General features: G+C 44.0%; 1 protein-coding gene across 2 annotated transcripts in view; it reads right to left on the reverse strand.

The window, feature by feature from the left end:
- The window catches only part of SNRK (SNF related kinase), a 99140-nt gene that overhangs the window by 56975 nt on the left and 22248 nt on the right, over positions 1 to 19917 (reverse strand). For both annotated transcript variants that reach the window (XM_068108051.2, XM_068108050.2), the window contains exon 2: positions 17388 to 17943. In XM_068108051.2, the coding sequence (XP_067964152.1) occupies positions 17388 to 17555 (168 nt within the window). In that variant the 5' untranslated portion in view covers positions 17556 to 17943. The remainder of the gene's footprint in view (positions 1 to 17387; positions 17944 to 19917) is intronic.

Raw genomic sequence — 19917 nt, forward strand, 5'->3', positions numbered from 1 at the left:
TATCAGGTAGTTATCTCCTATGTTGCATGTATTAGCATAAGTGTTAGGTAATTTAATTGTGATACAAGTAGGCCATGGTACGTACCGTGAATTTCGCTTCTTTTGTGCAACAACGTGAGGGATTATGGTACTTAATTCCTTCACAGCAATTCGCACAAAAACACTTCTATTCCGAAGATCGTCATCCTCCGAAGATCGTCAAATATTTGCTCACTAAACCAAGAAAACAGGAACAATTGAAATTTAAAAGAAACCTATCGTGAACGAGCTTGGTCACGACCCAGATTTAGCCAATCGGCAATATCGTAACAAAATTCTGACAAATTGATGACGTAGTTTCCCATAATTGACCAATCATGAGCATCATATCACCTTCAGGAAAGCAAGATGGCAGCGCCCATGTCACCAGAGACGGAACAGAATGCTGTTGCGTTTTCATCAAAATTTTGCGAAATGCACATCGTTCTTTCGGCAAAGACTAACTTTATTTCATTCACAAACGATTCCTGGAAACGTTTGATCACATTTGCCGCTGAATGGAAGAAATACGACGGCAAAGAAAGTGAAGTTAGAGCAGACACTGCTGTCAAACATGAACTTGATTTTACGGTACAAATTAAGTGTGTACTGCCGCTCGAGTTCCTCAACCAGCAAGTGGTAATGCAGGCTACCATTACGACTGTTACAAGTGCTTATGCGACATCAGTAAAGTGAGGACAAAGGAGAAATCTCATCTATCTATAATTCCAGTAATCTCTGTGTGTCTGTGTGTTTGTCTGTGACCGCTGTTTCTCGACAACCACGGGTCCGATATACTTGAAACTTGCCAGGTATATTGCTGGGGACCCGAGGATGTGCCTTTTCAAGGTTTGAAATTAATCGGACAAGTGGTTCCCAAGGTATGGTCACCGTACTCGCAAGCCGTTCGCTTTGGCTTTGCGAATGTACCAAACCATTTCATGTAAATAGAGGGGGGGGGGGTTCTACCGTACTCGCAAGCCGTTCGCTTTGGCTTTGCGAATGGACCAAACCATTTCATGTAAATAGAGGGGGGGGTTCTGTGGTCGTTACTGCCACGTGGTTTCAAAGTTTTTTTTTGTTGTTGTTGTTTGCACGCATGTTTTTTTGCACCCACGTACGGGCACGCCCTAGTACAAATAAATCCAGCACTCAAGGTGGTTTGTAGAGTAATTATTAGCTTACTACTACGATACGGTCTCATCTAAAAGTCGTTTACAATGCTCAAGCTTGGAGTGTAACACTGTTTAATATATATATATATATATACACAAGAACTCATACTGTAATGGAAGCTTACAATGTTGACATGAGTGCATACGTGGTATGTCAACACCATGAACACTATACTGTACCATGAAAGGGTTACTACTGGACCTTGACTTTTGAATTGAACTTGGCTCATACTTCGATGCACTGTCAGTGACTGTGGTAAGGCATACAAACAAAATGTTTGGTTGGCGTAACCCGACTGACCCTATTCAATTCTGATGCTGTATTTCATATAACCTTCCATATATAACCTTATAAGACTCCTCTCTTGCCTTTCCCCCCCAGCTCTCTCTGGGCTCTGTCCCGCAAATATTCCTACAGGTCGCACAAGATCTGCCTGCAACCCTCTTATGGTTAAACTGCCAAAATCAAGACTCTCTGCTCACCTTCACTCCTTCATTCCTCTTTTCTCCTGCCTCTGGAACAAACTCCCTCACTCTCTTCAATCCCTCTCCAGCCTCCAGGTCTTTAAAACAGCTGTTCACCACCATCTCTTATCTTCCCCCATCCAAAACCTTGATCTTTTCTACCCCCGCTAATTTCACCCCAATTCCACTTTTTTGAAATACCAACTTCTGTCCTGGAAGTCCTTGGTGTCCCTGTGTTTTATACTTCGCCCACCGCCCCCCCCCCCCTTCCCACGCCTCCTCCCCCCAAGCCCTCTCCCTCCCACACATCTCCCTGCTCTCAAATGTTGTGTTTGTGTGCTTCCCCTTCTCTCCCCATCTTGTCTTCCGCTCCCTCTTTTTATATATTTTGTTTATCTGGTTGATTTGTTTGTGAAGTAAATGTTAGCTCTTTCACGAGCCTCGATTCAGTATACAAAAAAAAAAAAACCTGATTATCATGGATAGCGGTGAAGCCGCTTCAACATTTGGCTATGTCCTTCCTTCCATCCAACCATCCGTCAAAAATTAAGAATAATCTTTCTAACCAAACATGTTTAAGTCCAAAGAGTTATAAAGGGTAATTCTAAAGAGTAATTGAAAAGAGTTCTAAAATGGTAAGTCTAATGGGTTTCGTTCGTTTCTCGGCTTTGCCCATTTCATAAAAAAATGCCAAACTGAAACGCTTCCTTCAGACACAGATGCGATTTTTAGCTCCGCCACCAATGGTGGATGGAGGTTATGTTTTCACCCTTGTCTGTCTGTCTGTTTGTGAACAAGATATCTCAATGAGTTGTGGACAGATTCGGACGAAATTTGGCAGAGATGTAGCGTATGCGACAAGGACGAAATGATTAGATTTTGGTGAAGATCCGGATTTGGCTAGTATAATTTTTTGAAGTGATTCTTCACCATTGGGAGCCAAGGCCAAAAACGATACATGACACGATATCTCAAAAGGTTGTGGACGGATTTGGACGAAACCTGGTGGACCGGTTGGGTGTCTGACAAGGACAAATAGATCCGATTTTGGTCAAAACCTGAATATGGATTCGGATATGAGAATTGTTTAATTTTTTAAGTGATTCTTCACCATTGGGAGATAGGGCCAAAAACTATACATAGCAGGATATCTCAAAAGGTTATGGATGGATTTGGACGAAACTTGGTGGAGAGGTTGCTTGTGTGACAAGGAAGAATCGATTAAATTTTGATGAAGATCCGGATCCGGGTCCAGCTAGTAGAAGTTTTTAAGTGATTCTTCACTATTGAGTGATATGGCCAAAAACGAGGGGTAGATCAGGGTATGAACGACTGGACCTATTGTGATTCCTGTGATTGATTTTGACGAAATGTGATTCGGTATTGTGATTTTCTGGTATACTCACGAGATACAAAACGTAAACTGTTCACCAGACGGAGGTATGCTCTCTACTGAGTGCCGTTCTAGTTAACAGGTTAATTGGTATTTAAACGGTCTTTTATATCCACCCTGTATGTAATACCTCCACAGTTCACAAGTGCAGGGTGACAAGAAGATAATAGAAACAACTTAAAACAGTTTTACACCATAGGTCCAGTCCAGCGTTACACCACTCTGTCGATTTTAGTAAGAAAAACAAAAAATACCCCAAATAGATGAATATTGCATCAACATATACTTGATGCACCATTTATTTGCATGTGTTTTCATCAAATTCACGTTAAAATTTTGTGAGCACCCCACATGCTTGGGTACACTGAGATTCTTGCTCGGATACGTATTTACAACTCATCTGTGGTATTTTTAGGTTTTCCCAAACCTTGTTGCACAAGAATCGAAAAATAAGCACATATTCACTCAATGCACCATGGCCTAAACATCCCGTAAACCCACAATTATTGAGGGGGTAAGGTTCCTGGAAAAGGCCGCGATAGATAAAACAGCAACAGTGGAAATTCAAGGCTTATGGGAAAACGCAGTATCGGTTCATGGGCTTCGATAAAATGTAAAGGAACGTCGGCGGCAGCCAAAAATAAACGCCTCACAATTGAAATAAACATGTAAAATCGATATAACGCATGTTAATATTGAAATAAACATGAAAAAGAAATAAACTTCCAATAAAGAAATAAATTTCTCCAATTCTCCCCTCTTATACCTACCCTGGTTTAGAATAGGTACACCGTATCCCTGCGTGTAGGAGGCGACTAAGAGGGTTGGCGTCAGGAAGGGCATCCGGCCATAAAAACATTGCCTCAGAAAGAGAACCATGACAATTACAACTACATATGGGCAGGGTACAGCCCGAAGTGGAGATCGGTTTCTGAGGTTTGGGACATGGAATGTAGGGACAATGACAGGGAGATCAGGAGAAGTGGTGGAAGTATTGGTCAGAAGAAGAGTGGACATATGTTGTGTGCAAGAGATGAGATGGAAGGGAAGTGGTGTGAGAATGGTGAAGGGTAGGCAGGGACAGAAATACAAGTTTGTGCGGCAAGGGTGCCTGGAAGGCGTGAATGGTGTTGGTGTCCTGTTTTCTGAGGAGTTTGTAGACAGTGTGGTGAGTGTGACTAGAGTGAGTGATAGATTGATGATGGTGAAAATGATGATTGGAAAGCTCTTGGTGAACGTCATCTTGGGATATGCTCCGCAGGTTGGTCGGAGCGATGAAGAGAAGGCCAATGTTCTGGTGTGCAATAGAGAAGCTAATGGAAAACGTGAAAGATAAGGAAGTTGTTGTGGTAGGAGGAGACCTAAATGGACATGTGGGAAGGAGTATGGATGGTTTTGAGGGAGTTCATGGGGGTTACGGATATGGTGTGAGAAATGGAGAAGGTGAAAGGATTTTGGAGTTTGCTGATGGAGCTGATTTGTTGATTTGTAATACTCAGTTCCAGAAAGAGGATAATAAGCTTGTTACATACACATCAGGTGGGTCGACGACAACCGTTGACTACCTGATGGTGCATAGGCGGGATAGGGGGCACCTCCGGGACACAAAGGTGATCCCGGGGGAGGAGGCTGTTTCACACCACCACTTGGTTGTCTGCGACATAAGGGTGAAAGGTGCGAGGAGAGCTCGGCGGGTGAAGTACCAACCGAGAATGAAGGTGTGGAGGTTGAAAGAGGTGACAGTAAGGGAGGCATTAAAAGAGAGGCTGAGTAGGGTAAAGGATGATGTGGTTGAGCTTGAAAGTGGTTGGATGTCAATGAAAGATAGTCTGTTGGGAGCCGCTGGTGAGGGATGTGGATGGACAAAAGGACCACCGAGGCACTCGGAAACATGGTGGTGGGATGATGAAGTTGGAAAGAGGATTGACGAGAAGAGGAAGAAGTTCAAGGAGTGGCAGAAGGCGAAGGGTACGGGAGCAGAAAAAGCAGAGCATGAAAGTTATAAGGCAGCCAAGAAGGCTGCAAAGAAAGAGGTAGCAAAGGCGCAGGAGGCATGTAGGAAGCAGATAGCGAAAGAGAGGTGTGATGTGATGGGGGTGAGTCGCTTGAAGGATGAAGTGGGACAAATAGTTGTGGACCCAGATGGAATTAAAGGAAGATGGAAAAGATATATGGAAATGCTGTTGAATACAGAGAATGACTGGGATGGCAACATAGAGAGTAACCCAGTTTTAGGACCGGCAGAGAAGATAACCGAGAAGGAAGTTGAGGAAGCGATAAAAGCAATGAAGAGTAGAAAAGCGGGAGGGCCGATGGGAGTTGTAGGAGATATGTTGAAGGCAGCAGGAAGTTGGGGTGTGAAGAGAATGACAAAGATCTGTAATCTGCTGGTGAAAGAAGGCCGCATTCCAGTGAATTGGGACCTGAGTACCCTCGTCCCTCTATACAGGGGGAAAGGTGACCCTCTGTAGTGTGGCTCGTACCGAGCGATAAAGTTATTGGAGCATGGAATGAAGGTAATGGAAAGGGTGTTGGAGAGGAGGATAAGGAAGAAGGTGAAGATCGACGAAATGCAGTTTGGATTTTTGCCAGGAAGAGGAACGACAGGCGCGCTCTTTATTGTGAGGCAGTTGCAGGAGAAGTACGTGGAGAAGAGGAAGAAGTTGTTTCTTGGGTTTGTTGATCTGGAGAAAGCATTCGATAGGGTTCCACGTGAAGTAGTGACATGGGCATTGAGGAAGTTAGGAGTGGAGGAATGGTTGATCAGAGTAGAGATGGCAATGTACAAAAGAGCGCGCACAGCTGTAAGGACGAAGCATGGGAACAGTGGTGAGTTTGAGGTGAAGGTGGGAGTGCATCAGGGGTCGATACTAAGAATGAGTCCACTACTATTTGTAGCTGTGATGGAGGTGCTGGCTCAGAACGTAAAGGAGGGCTTACCGTGGGAGTTGTTGTATGCAGATGATCTGGTGTTGATTGCAGAAAGTATGGATGGACTGAAGGAAAAGATGAACAAGTGGAAAGAATGTATGGAGACAAATGGTCTGAAGGTGAATATCGGAAAGACGAAGGTGATGGCAAGTGGTAAAGCATGTGGTGAGGTGGAAAGAACTGGGAAGTGGCCATGTGCTGTGTGCAGGAAGGGTGTCGGAGTGAACTCCATTCAATGTACAATGTGCGCTGAGTGGGTTCATCAAAAATGCAGTGGTCTGAGAGGGCCATTAATGAGTGTGGCAGCTACATTCAAATGTAAGGTGTGCACAGAGGGAGCTGCAGATGGAGGAAATGTTGAGTTGGATCTTGGAGACGGCGTGAAGCTGGAAGATGTGAAAACATTTTGCTACCTCAGAGACACACTGAATGGAGAAGGTGGATCAGACTTGGCAACGGTTGGTGGAGTGAGATGTGCATGGAAGAAGTTTTGGGAACTGAGTGGCGTGCTGATGAGGAGGGGAGTTTCGTTGAAGCTGAAGTGAAAGGTGTATGCTGCATGTGTGAGAAGTGTTATGATTTATGGGAGCGAGACAAGGGTAATGAACGTAGAGCAGCAACGAAGGCTGGAAAGGGTGGAAATGCGAATGGTTCGGTGGATGTGTGGAGTATCGTTGAGAGAGAGGAAGAGAAATGATGAATTGCGAAAGATGATGGGAATAGAGCCTGTGATTGATGCTGTGAAGAGCAACAGGTTGAACTGGTTTGGTCATGTGTTGAAGAACGATGAAAGTAACTGGTTGAGAAGAGTGATGGAAATGAATGTAGAAGGAAGTAGAGGATGGGGAAGACCGAGAAAGACTTGGCTAAAGATGGTGGAAGAAGAAATGCGGGCAAGGGGGTTAACAAGGAGAGATGCAGAAAATAGGGCAAAATGGAGAAGATTGTCATGGGGGCTGCAGACTAACCCCATGCTCTGGCAGGGAAAATGGCCTTAAAATGTATGTTGTTGTTGTTGTTTTTCTCCCCTCTCACCCCTCTTCCTCAAAGCGTCCTCCCCGCTTCCAACTCTTACCTCAATCTCCTCCAACATTCTTCCTCGCTCTGCCCCCCCTCCCCCCTCAAACAACACCTCACGATGCCTCATCCAATCACCATCAAACCTTTTGTCCTCCTCATCCTTCCCTTTCTCTGAGCTATTCTGAAATCTCTGACACTATCAACAGCTCTCCCTTCCTCCTCCTCTTCCTCTTCCTCATCCTACCCTACCCTTCCCCTCCCCTGTCCTGTATCCGATGCTCCCCCTTCCTCTTCCTTAAAGGTATGGACCTCAAACATCCGGGGCCTTCGCTCAAACCTGATTGACCTCTCCATACAGGTTGCTTCTGACAAACCAGACTTGATCTGCTTAACAGAAACTTTCCTCCTTCAAGATATCTCTGAATCCTTAATATTTCCCTGGTTACTCCCTCCTCTGGTATGATACACCTGAGCCTCGTCCTGGAGGTGGGGTTGCTATCTTTATAAAAAACTCTCTTCCTCACTCTCCCTGCACTGCCCTCCCTCCACCTCACCCCTAGGAGTACCTCTGGCTACAGCTTCCCCTTCGCTCCCACCTTTTGTTCATATGTGTTTTGTACAGTCCACCAAACAGTAATGACTCCATCTCCATCTCGCTATCTGATAACATGGACCAACTTCTATCTACTCATCCCAACTCTCTCTTCCTCATATGTGGTGATTTCAACGGTCATCTTGCCAGCTGGCTGGGTGTGGGTACCTCTCTCACCAGCCATGGCACTCAGCAAAGGACTTCTGCGACTCACTGGGACTGACACAATCTGTCAATTTCCCGACCAGGATATCAGTCAATGGAGTATCTTCTCTTCTACACTTGGTTATGACAAACTTCCCTGCAAATGTCTGCTGTTCTTCTGCTCCAATCAGTTCATCTGACCATATGCTTGTGAATGTAGACATCTCTCTGGCCATTCCCAGAGAGCCTCCTCAGCACCGACGAGTCTGGCATTTCACTCAGGCCAACTGGCACGGTCTGCAAGCAGCCATCAATCAACTGGACTGGTCTCCCATCTCTACTGCCTCTGACATCAACTCATCCTGGGAATTCTTTCAAATAAAATGCTCTCTCTCTCTCATACACAGATTGATCCCATCTCGTATTCAGTTGTCATACCCTTCCTCCCGTCCATGGTACACAGAATCTTGTGGTGGGGCAGTTGCCCTGAAACAACTTGCCTTCGCCTCCTGGAAGGCAAATCCAACGGAAGGCAATCTCATTTCCTTACACAAAGCCCGGAACAAGTGTGTGTCTCCCCTCAGGAGAGCCAGGAAACAATACCTCTCTACTCTCAAGAGTGAACTCTCAAACCTGTCTCCCTCTTCCAAATCCTGGTGGCGTCTTGTCAAATCTGTTTCTGGTGTTTGTTCCCCCTCCATTCCCACCCTTACCTCAAACGGCTACACAGCTGACTCCGCACGTGAAAAAGCTGAATGCCTCAACTCTGTGTTTGCCTCAAAATCTTGTGTCCCAAACCCGTTTCTCTCTGTACCCACCGTACCCAGCTGCTCCTGGACTCCATGTCCTTCTCTCCTGACAAGGTGGAGAAGATTCTGTCAATCCTCGTCTCTGATTCTGCAACTGGACCAGACGGCATCAGCCCACAGGTCCTAAAATCCTGCTTTGCTGCTCTATCTCACCCTCTCTCTGTTCCATTCACCCTCTCTTTTGCTCAAGGTCATCTAACATCAGCTTGGAAATCAGCAAACATCACCGCTTTTCACAAAAAGGTGCAAAAACAGATCCTTGCAACTACAGACCAATCAGCCTGCTCCCAATTATCAGCAAAGTCATGGAATCCATCATTGCTTCGGATATCAAATCCTTCCTCTTCTCCAAAGGCTTGATCTCTGATCATCAATTTGGATTCAGACCAGGTTACTCTACTCTGGACATGCTGCTTCTGCTGTCTCAACAATGGATGGAGGTCCTCAATGTCAAACAGGAAATTAGAGCTGTCTCCCTTGACATATCACGTGTCTTTGATACAGTCTGGCACCCCGCTCTGCTCACCAAACACTCCTCCTATGGTATCCATGGAAATCTCCACGCATGGCTTGCAGACTTCCTCTCTGGTCGTAGTCAACATGTGACCCTGAATGGTTCTCTTATCTCCCCTTCCTGTCAAGGCTGGTATCCTGTCTTGTGAAGTCCTTCCTTGGCACAGCTGAGCTTCTCACCACATACAAGGCTTTAATCCGCAGCTCAATGGAATACTGTTCTCCCATCTGGGCTGGTGCTCCGGCCTCACACCCAGCTCGGCTTCATGCTGTTGAAACCAAAGTTTTCAGAATCATTGGAATCTCCAGCGATGAAGATAACTCTGAGGGCCTTTCACTCACTCACCACAGGCAGGTTGGTGGTCCTTGTCTTCTACCGACTCCTCTCCGGCCTAGCTCCCCCAGCTCTGTCTGTGCTCTGTCCCCCCAAATATTCATACAGGTCGCACAAGATTTGCCTGCAACCCTTTTTGGTTAAACTGCCAAAATCAAGACTCTCTATTCACCTTCACTCTTTCATTCCTCTTTTCTCCCACCTCTGGAACAAACTCCCTCACTCTCTTCAATCTCACACCTCCCTCCAGGTCTTTAAAACAGCTTTTCGCCACCATCTTTTATCTTCCCCCATCCAAAACCTTGATCTTTTCTACCTACGTTAATTCACCCCAGATCCACTTTTTTGAAATTCCGACTTCTTTCCTGGAAAACCTAGCAGTGTCCATGTGTTTTATATCTCTCCCATCCCCCCCCTACCCCCTTTCCCATGCCTCCTCTCCCCAAGCCCTCTCCCTCCCACAGATCTCCCGATGTCTGTGCTCTCAAATGTTGTACTTTTGTGCTTCCCTCTCTCTCCCTTTATCCTAAGTTTTATGTGTCAGTTTGTCATCTTGTATACAAAAATAAAATTAAAAAAGTTTTGGAAAACGCCACAATAAAGCTTTCTTGAAACATATATTCCTCACATGCAACCCCTTTGGCGGGGAAAAATCGCCTTGGGGAATGGGGGTGGGGGGGAGAGGTGGGGTTAAATCGCTACAACCTTCATTGTGTTACCCCTAGTCTCCCTACAAGTTCACCTGAAATTGGATAAGTAATGACCGAATGTATCACTGTCAAAAATCGTGGGACACACAGACACCAAAATGCATATTTTTGTATGATGCATCACACAATGAAAGAAGTTACAATAAAGTGAAAACAATCCCCACCATGCATTGACAACAGAGATGCCCAACAACTCAAAATAACCTTTCAACACTAATCACCAATCCCCAGCATTTATGATTTTAAACAATTTACTGGAAGTGCACCAGAGCTTTTAACCAGCTGTTTTTGCACAACAGGCTTTGCCACACCAGGATCCTAAAACAAGCCGTGTTCTCCAAAACAATGTTCAACTAGAGCGAGGTCGGCGGCACGCAATCGCAACTCCCCAATGTTTCCCACACTAAAGCAAAATTGAACTAGAAGGGCACGCGGTAGAGAGCACACCTCCGCCAGGCTGAACAGTTTATGATTTCTATCCCACTGATAGGCCGAATCTGGATTCGGACCTGAACCAAAATCGAATTGGCTGGTTCTTGTCACCAAACCAACTCGTCCACCAAGTATATTCATAACTCATTCACAACTTTATAATATCGCTTTTTGCCCGATCTCTCAAAGGTGAAAAATCACTTCAAAAATTAAATATTTCTCACATCCGAATCCAGATTCAGATATTCACCAAAATTGAATAGATTCGGTCTTGCCACACACACCCAACCGATCCAGCAAGTTTCATACAAATCCGTCAATAACTTTTTGAGATATCCTGCTATATATCGGTTTTAGATCTATCTCCCAATGGTGAAGAATCACTTTAAAAATTCTAGAAGCCGGATCTGCACCAAAATCGAATCATTTCGTCCTTGTCAGATGCACTACCTCCCTGCCAATTTTTTTCCAAATCCGTCCACAACCTTTTGAGATATCATGTTCACAAGCAGACAAATCGACAGACAAGGGTGAAAACATTACCTACATTCACCTTCGGTGGCAGAGGTAAAGATGGCAAAAAGTTCACCAGGAATGATCCATTATCAAATTTTGAGTTGGAAACGTTTTAACCCCCTTTTGACCCGAGAAGTGCCCATCACTGCGATAAAATGCAATTTAAAAAAATATATATTTCATGCGTCTCCCAATGTTGATTTTTTTTTTTTTATGTTTTAAAATGCGCCTGTAATTGCATTTTTCGGTACCTGAAGTTTTGACCTGACCCCAGGGGGCGGGGGCAAAATTGTCACTGCTCTTCCATCTTCTTGCCATGTGGTGATCATAACTACCAAGTTTGGTGAATTTCTGTACAACCGTTTCAGAGGAGATAGTGTCACAGATGGACAGACAAACAGACAGAAGCATGGGGATAACTAGAAAGAGCAATCAGAGATTGCAGACCTTCACCTGGACTTGTTTTGTGTGGTGGGTAGACGATGAATTGATGATGTAGATTTGTCTTCATACAGTGGACAAACAGACCTTTTCAGTTTTGTTGTATACTGTAGATTCACGTTCCAATCTATTTTATAGACTCACTCTCATTGTAATAGTACGAACTTGCATTAATTACATAGGCTACTTTATAGATGTATTTAGGTTGAAATTTTATTTTTAATTATTATTTATTATTATTATTATTATATTATTATTATATTCAATTATATTATATTATAATTATATTATATATTATATTATTATATATTATATTATTATTATATTATATTATATATATTGTTGCGGATATGAGGATTGCATTTTTTTGATTGTGTGTATTGTAGTGGTAAATTGTTGTGTAACATTGGTTGGATATGGCCCCCAGAGTTGTGTAAAGGTAAAAATGGCGTCTCGGTAGTTAATTCCATGAAACACCACATTGAAGGACCCGATAAAACCCTTGTTCAGTAGCTTATATCTTATTATGTGTTTTAGAGTAAGGCCTTGTCTTCCATTAGAATGACACTCCATTGCACCGAATCAATTAAGAATAGCTCCCCTTCAATAATTCCATTTCCCAGCCAAACTCTCCATCTGTGGGTAAAGCAGTTCACAAGCGTGGGGTGCACGCCCTCTCATTTCGCTGCGATAGTGAATATGTGCTCCGTGCTCTGTTTGAACAGGAGGGGCGGGGTCGCCAGGGAGAGGCAAGCCCAGGGCGCGCCACGAAGGGCGGGGCTGTTCAGCCCCATGCCAAAATAAGGAAACAAGCCCGTGGCTCGCCACGAGGGGCGTGCCGTCGGCGCCATACCCAAATAAGGAGACAAGCCCGTGGGATTACCATACAAGGTCACGAAACAGAGCACGGGGGGGGGGGGGGGGGGGGGGGAGGGCGGGACCGAAACCGGGGAGGGCGTGTCAGACCCACGCTGAAGGTTTGCACAGAAGGGTGCGACGATCGCTGGGACGAGCTACACGAGGGATACGGCAGATGAGTCCAGGTGCGTAAGAGGGTTGGCAGTCCACCGGGAGAGAGTTCAGAGTTGCACCGGAGTTGCGTGAGAGATACGAAAAGCCTTTGACAAAGAGCCGCTTCAACCAGCCCCGTTTCAACCAGCCGCGTGAAGCCCTGACGGGGCAGCGAGTGACCCTGCCGGCGTGCGCTGTAAAGCCGAATACAAGGAGCTGCCGGCGTGCGCTGTAAAGCCAAATACAAGGAGCTGCCGGCTCCTCGCTTCCCGCCCGGAGTGGACCTGCTCGCTGTGCCCTGTGATCCCACCTGCTCATCCCTCCAAGCGATTCCTACCCTTCCATCCATTTGCGTACGTGAGTTTGTTCTGTTCGTGCTGTCCTGGGTAGTAAACTAAGTCAGTATAAGCTAGTAATTTGCACTGTGTTACCTGCTTTTTCATGTCCGCTGTAAATACCCGTGACTGCTCTTTTTGCTTATGTGTGTGTAAATAATAATAAACCCCGTTACTCTTCTGTACGTCTTCTTCTTCTTCCTCTTTGCATTCGTGGTCTTAGTCTTTTCCACATTGAATATCTGTGGCGCGATACGGCCAACGTTTGGGTGAATCGGGTTTAGTCGGGGAACAACTGTTCGGCCGCGGAGCCTCCGCTCGGCAAACATACCATCCTTAACCGTAACAATATATTATATTATAATATATATTATATTATATATTATATTATATTATATTATATTATATATTATATTATATTATATTATATTATATTATATTATATTATTATTATTATTATATTCAATTATTATTTGAATTATTATTTGAATTATTTTGTTGAATTATTTTGGTTGAAAAAAAAGGTGCAATACTGACTACGATGGTGTTTGTGGCCTATGTTAGCACATTATGTGCGGACAGACATTAGTATTGAGGGAAGGGTGGTGGGACGGGGGCATGAAATGTGGTTTAAAGTGTGGAGGAAAATAAAGTTCAGAAAGAACTAGAAGAGCATTCGAGAGAGCGCAAACCTCCGCCAGGCTGAACAGTTTAAGTTTGGTATCCAATTTACAGGCCAGATCTGGATACACACTATAACCAAATCTAATCGGCTTGTTCTTGTCACCAACCCAACTCATCGAAACTAGTTTTGTCACAACTCATCAACCACACCTTTTTGAAATATCATTGTGGGCCCTATCTCTCAATTGTGAAGAATCACTTAAAAAATTATAGTATCTGAATCTTCACCAAAACCTAATAATTTCAACCTTGTCACAAACACCCAACAAGTCCACCAAATTTGGTCCAAATCGATCCATAACATTTTGATATATCCTGCTCACAGACAGAGACAAACAAACTAACTAACGGACACAAATGCAATGACCTCAAGCGTGGGTAATTATTACGAGCAGCTTTGTAGGAGCCACAAATAAAATTCCGCATCACATTTCTCTCTTTTACACATGTCCAAAAGGACCAAAGGAATTACAGCATGACAATCAAACCATCCATTTGATATGCTTGATACCAAAAAGCTTAACATCAGTGCCTGTATTAAAACATTTTTGCATTCAACTAAAGCACACAACTTAGAATATACCACGATAAAAAATAAAACGCTGTGCACTTACAGTCAGCAACCTGAAATAACATTTGGAAGAGATGGAGGAAAGAAACAAATGGAGAAATGACAGAATTTATTTTAATGTACTGCGGCATTTACAGCTATTCAAAGACATTGTAATGTACGATATAACCCCCAAAAAAATCATAATGGGATGCTGTGTTCAGCGGTTAAAAAAGGGAATGAATGGGAGGCAGCACACTGTGATGCCATGCAATGCTCCACGTGCCAGAACGCCATCAAAGAGAACAACATGCAGCGACAGAGAAGTGAAGATAATGACAGCAATTAACTATAAGCACAAAGAGTACCATGATTCCACTGAGATCAGGACAAATAACAAATAACATCTACAAATATATATACATTATACATACACACGCACACTGCCTTCAGAAAGTATTCACACCCCTTGACCTTTCTCTCATTTTGCAGCCCGAATTAAAAATAGGTTAAAGTGACTTTTTTTTGTCACTGACCTACACCTAATACCCCATAATGTCAAATTGGAATTTTTCTTTATTTTTGTTAAGAAATTTTTCCAAAATAATAAAAAATGAAACACAGGAATATCTCATTTACCCAAGTATTCATTCAACCCCCTGAGTCAATACTATGTAGAAGCGCCTTTGGCAGCGATTACAGCTTTGAGTCTTCTTGCGTATGTCTGTATCAGCTTTGCACATCTGGATTTGGAGAGTTTCTCCCATTCTTCCTTGCAGATTTGCTCAAGCTCTGTAAAGTTGGATGGGGAGCGTGGGTAAACAGCAATCTTCAAGTCTTTCCAGAGATTCTCAATGGGATTCAAGTCTGGGCTTTGGCTGGGCCACACAATGACTTACAATGTCTTGTTCTGAGCCATTCCAGTGTTGCTTTGGCTTTATACTTGGGGTCATTCTCGACGCAAATCTTTGCTGTAGTCTAAGGTCTTTTGCATTCTGAAGCAGGTTCACCTCAATGATTTGTCTGTATTTGGCTCCATTCATTGTTCCCTCAATCATTACAAGTCTCCCAGTCCCTGCTGCTGAAAAGCATCCGCATAGCATGTTGTTGCCACCACCAGGATTCACCGTAGGGGTCGTGTTAGATTGGTGATGAGTTGTGCTCGGTTTCCGCCAGACGTAGCACTTTGTAATCAGGCCAAATTGTTCAATTTTCGTCTCAACAGACCACAGAATATTTTGCCTCATGCTCTCAGTCTTTTACGTGCCTTTTTGCAACCTCCAGGCATGCTGTCATATGCCACTTTCTCAGGAGTGACTTCTGCCTGGCCGCTCTCCCATAAAGCCTAGATTTGTGAAGTGCTCCAAAGACAATTGTCCTTCTGGCAGGTTATCCCATCTCAGCCAAGGAACACATTAGTTCTGTCAGAGTTGTCATTGGGTTCTTGGTCAACTCCATGACCAAGGTCCTTCTTGCACGGTTGCTCAGTTTGCTCAAGCAGCCAGTTCTAGGAAGAGTCTGGGTCGTTCTGTATTATTTCCATTTCCGAATGATGGAGCTCACTGTGCTCTTGGGAACTTTCAACACTCTAGAAATTGTTTTGTACCCTTCCCCAGATCTATGCCTCTTCACAATTCTATATACAGATAGTTCCTTTGACTTCATAGTAGAGTTTCTGACATGCACTGTCAACTGTGAAACCTTATATAGAGAGGTGTGCTTCTTTCTAAATCGTATCCAATCAATTGAATTGGCCACTGCTGGACTCCAATTACGTTGTGGAGACATCTCAAGGATGATCAAAGGAGATAGGATGCACCTGAGCTCAATTTGGAGTGTCATAGCAAAGGGCTTGAATACTTATTGACTTGAGACATTTCAGATTTTCATTTTTAATTAGTTTGTAAAGACATCTAAAAAAGAAATACCACTTTGACCTTATGGGGTATTTTGTGTATGCCAGTGAAAAAAAATTCTCAATTTAATCAATTTTAAATTCAAGTTGTAACACGACAAAATGTGAAAAAAGTCAAGGGGTGTGAATACTTTCTGAAGGCACTGTATGTATATATGTATAATTATATATGTATATAGGTAGGTATATATATATAGGTAAGTATATATATATAGGTAGGTATATATATATATATATATATATATATATATATATATATATATATATATATATATATATACACATACATATATATATATATATATATATATATATATACACATACATATATACATACATATATATATACATATATATATACATATATATATACATATATATATACATATATATATACACATACATATATACATATATACATACATACATATATACATACATACATATATACATATATATATATATATACATACATATATATAATATATATATATACATACATATATATATACATACATACATATATATATACATACATACATATATATATACATACATATATATATACATACATACATATTATATATACATACATATAATATACATACATACATACATATTATATATACATACATATATACATACATACATATTATATATACATACATATATATATATACAGGTGGATACTTCGAGACCTGGGAGGGCTCTGTTCCATCTTCTGAAACCTGCAAATGTAGATGATAACCAAAACAAACACACACACACACACACACACACACACACACACACACACACACACACACACACACACACACACACACACACACACACACACACACACACACACACACACACACACACACACACACACACACACACACACACACACACACTTTACAGCATTCAAGTGTGGCAGATCGAATCAAACCTCTTCAGTAAAGGGCAAACGGGCATGCCAAAACATCGGGCTTCAACAAACATAAACATTCCAGCATCAAAAGCCGTCAAGTGTCAACAGTGTCTCCTAATAACATCACTCAAATTCCATTTATCGTGGACGAGGGTGGGCATGGTGCACAAAGACAGAAGTTTCAAAGACAGGACCAAAAACAAAAGAATAATGAAAGACATTCCACCCTGCCCATCTCTCTGGCAACGAGCAAGGAACTGTCTAACAAAGGGGGTCCAAAATTTGTTAAAAAAACAAGTTATTCAGTAAAATAAATAAATAAATAAAATAAACAACCTGTATCTCCAACCTAAAAAAAAAATCATTTATGATCACAAATGGGTTGAGAAAGAGAAAAAAAAGTTAAAACTGCAACGTGAGTGAGCATGTATCAACTCGTTCTAATAGAAGACTGGTATCCCAGGAACTGTGAAATCATCGACGTACCTGGAAAAGGTGTGCAGTAGCTGTTGCGTCCAGTTTGCTTTTGTCTATCACTTTGACTGCCACCTTCTCTCCTGTGAAGACGTGCCTCGCCAGTTTGACCACAGCAAAGTGACCCCGCCCAAGGGTTCGCTCAAGGTCGTACAGCCCAGCAATCTTTCCTCCTTCCATGTCTGCTCGGCAGCAACTCAGCTCGTAGTGACACCAGCGCTCGCTCTCTCTCTCTATCTCGCCCTTTATCGTACGCTGTAGCGTTTCCCCTTCAAAGGCAAGCCCCTCCTATGTTCTCCCTCGATCCCTCCCACCACAGCACCTCCACCAGCAGTCCCGTGCGGTATCTGGGCAGCAGAGGCAACCGGTAAAGCTTCTAAATTCAATGCTGCATGCGAAACATCGCAGAAGGATCAGGACATGGCCAGTTTATATTCTGATGGAGGGCACTGCCGGAAAAAAGATTATCTGCGCACAGCTCGGTTCTTGCTTCTCTCTTGTTGTAATGGGAACAACCCATGCCAGCATCTGTAATGCCCACTACGCACACGGTACAAGTAGAGGAACCCTAGGAGGAGACAAAAATCCAATGAAAAGAAGCAATCCATGAACTGCAGTTGCATGCATCGCCCATGGCATCGCCCCCAAATATGTATGCTCAATTAACACGGAAACTTATGACATTTTCAAAAGAACATTTATATCAGGAAACGGTGTTCAAACGAGCCCGTGCTTGTATGTGAAGGTCATAACTGGAAAAAGAGCATTTGCTCTTCGGCCCGATTCTTTGCTGTGTCGCGACACCGAGAGCAGAGAGCATGAAAAGGAAGACGATGCTGCTCCTTGCCACAAAGGTCTTCTCGCACCCACGACCCCCTTCCACACAACATCTACAACTCCAGCCTTTTTGTTCGCGGTAATCTTTCCCCCACTTTGCCCTTGGACGCACTCTCCACTAACTACCATACCGACCTGCTACGTGTGCGTAATGCAACACACCTACATACCTCACATTCAGATCTTTATCGCATTTATTCTTTGTCCACCAACCCTCATTTTGCCATCATCTGCCCGCACCTCCAAATTCCCCTCCATACTGACAACTCATATGGGTAGTCGAGAAAAAAAAAACAACGGAAGCACGGTTGCCTTCAAACGACAGAACCGGTACGAGATGAAACTTTCATGCAATTCTGCAATCCCACCATACGACGCCTCATTGTCAATAAAGCTGGCTGTCCCATCTGCTTGCACTAATTTGTGGACATGAGCGGTTGCATGGTATTTTTTTTACAGGTCATTGGGTTCCTTCGCGTGGAGCCGAACTCCTTTCCTCGTTAGGAACTTCCTGTTATAAATGTACTGTGAAAGCTCCACAAAGAAAAATGGAAAATACAAATCAGAAGAATGCTGCCCCTCTCGTCCCCCTCCCCCCCCCCCCCCCAACTATACGATGCCCACCTTCCTCGGTATTTAGGGCAAACAAAACTTCTCACAAATAGGATAATCTAAATCGTTGAACACATGTCAAAAGGAAAAAACAAAACAAAAGTGGAGCAAGGTGTGTATTTAGATTAATAAAATAATTCTTATGAATTGCAATATGTGTACCGTACTTGTGGTGAAACATAAATGTTTGAGTCTTGAATGATTCAGTGTCCAGTTTGGAGCTTCCTGAATCACCTCATCTCAAGATTTTTTTTTCACCTCCTCCACTTCTAAAGAGGTCCTATTTTACATTTTCTTCGACATCGCAAGTATTTCTCTTCTCCTCCAATGAACACCTTTGTCAGTGGTGTATTCCCTTTACACACAGTCTTCAGCCTCCAACATGTCTGCCTACTACACTCACACAACCTCTTCCTGTGGTTGCAACCCCTTCCTTCCTTCCTTCCCATGCAACATTCACACTACCCCTCTCTTAAACCCTCAACTCCACCCCCCCCCACTCACTCTCTCTTCCCAACTCTCTTTTCCTCATAGCCCTCTTCCATCCAATAACCCCCCTCTTTAATCCCGGCTCCCCTCCATTTCCAGCCTGGTTCCCCTCCACCTCTCCCCCAACTATTCAGCACCTCTCCCCCCCCCCACCCCCTTCATCCCGGCTCCCCACTTTCGTCCCGGCACCCCTCCACCATCCACGCACCCCTTTCGTCCCGGCTCCCATCCACCTTCCCCCCTGGCTCCCATCCACCTTTCCCCCCCTTTCGTCCCAGCTCCCATCCACCTCTCTCCCCTTTCGTCCCAGCTCCCCTCCACCTCTCGACCCCGGCTCCCCTCCACCTCTCGACCCCGGCTCCCCTCCACCTCTCGACCCCGGCTCCCCTCCACCTCTCGACCCCGGCTCCCCTCCACCTCTCGACCCCGGCTCCCCTCCACCTCTCGACCCCGGCTCCCCTCCACCTCTCCTCCCGGCTCCCCCCCACCTCTCGTCCCGGCTCCCCTCCACCTCTCGTGCCGGCTCCCCTCCACCTCTCGTCCCGGCTCCCCTCCACCTCTCGTCCCGGTTCCCCTCCACCTCTCCCCCGGCTCGTCCCGGCTC

The sequence above is a fragment of the Myxine glutinosa genome, chromosome 2 (assembly GCF_964187855.1).
Source record: "Myxine glutinosa chromosome 2, kmMyxGlut1.1, whole genome shotgun sequence".
NCBI lineage: Eukaryota > Metazoa > Chordata > Myxini > Myxiniformes > Myxinidae > Myxine > Myxine glutinosa.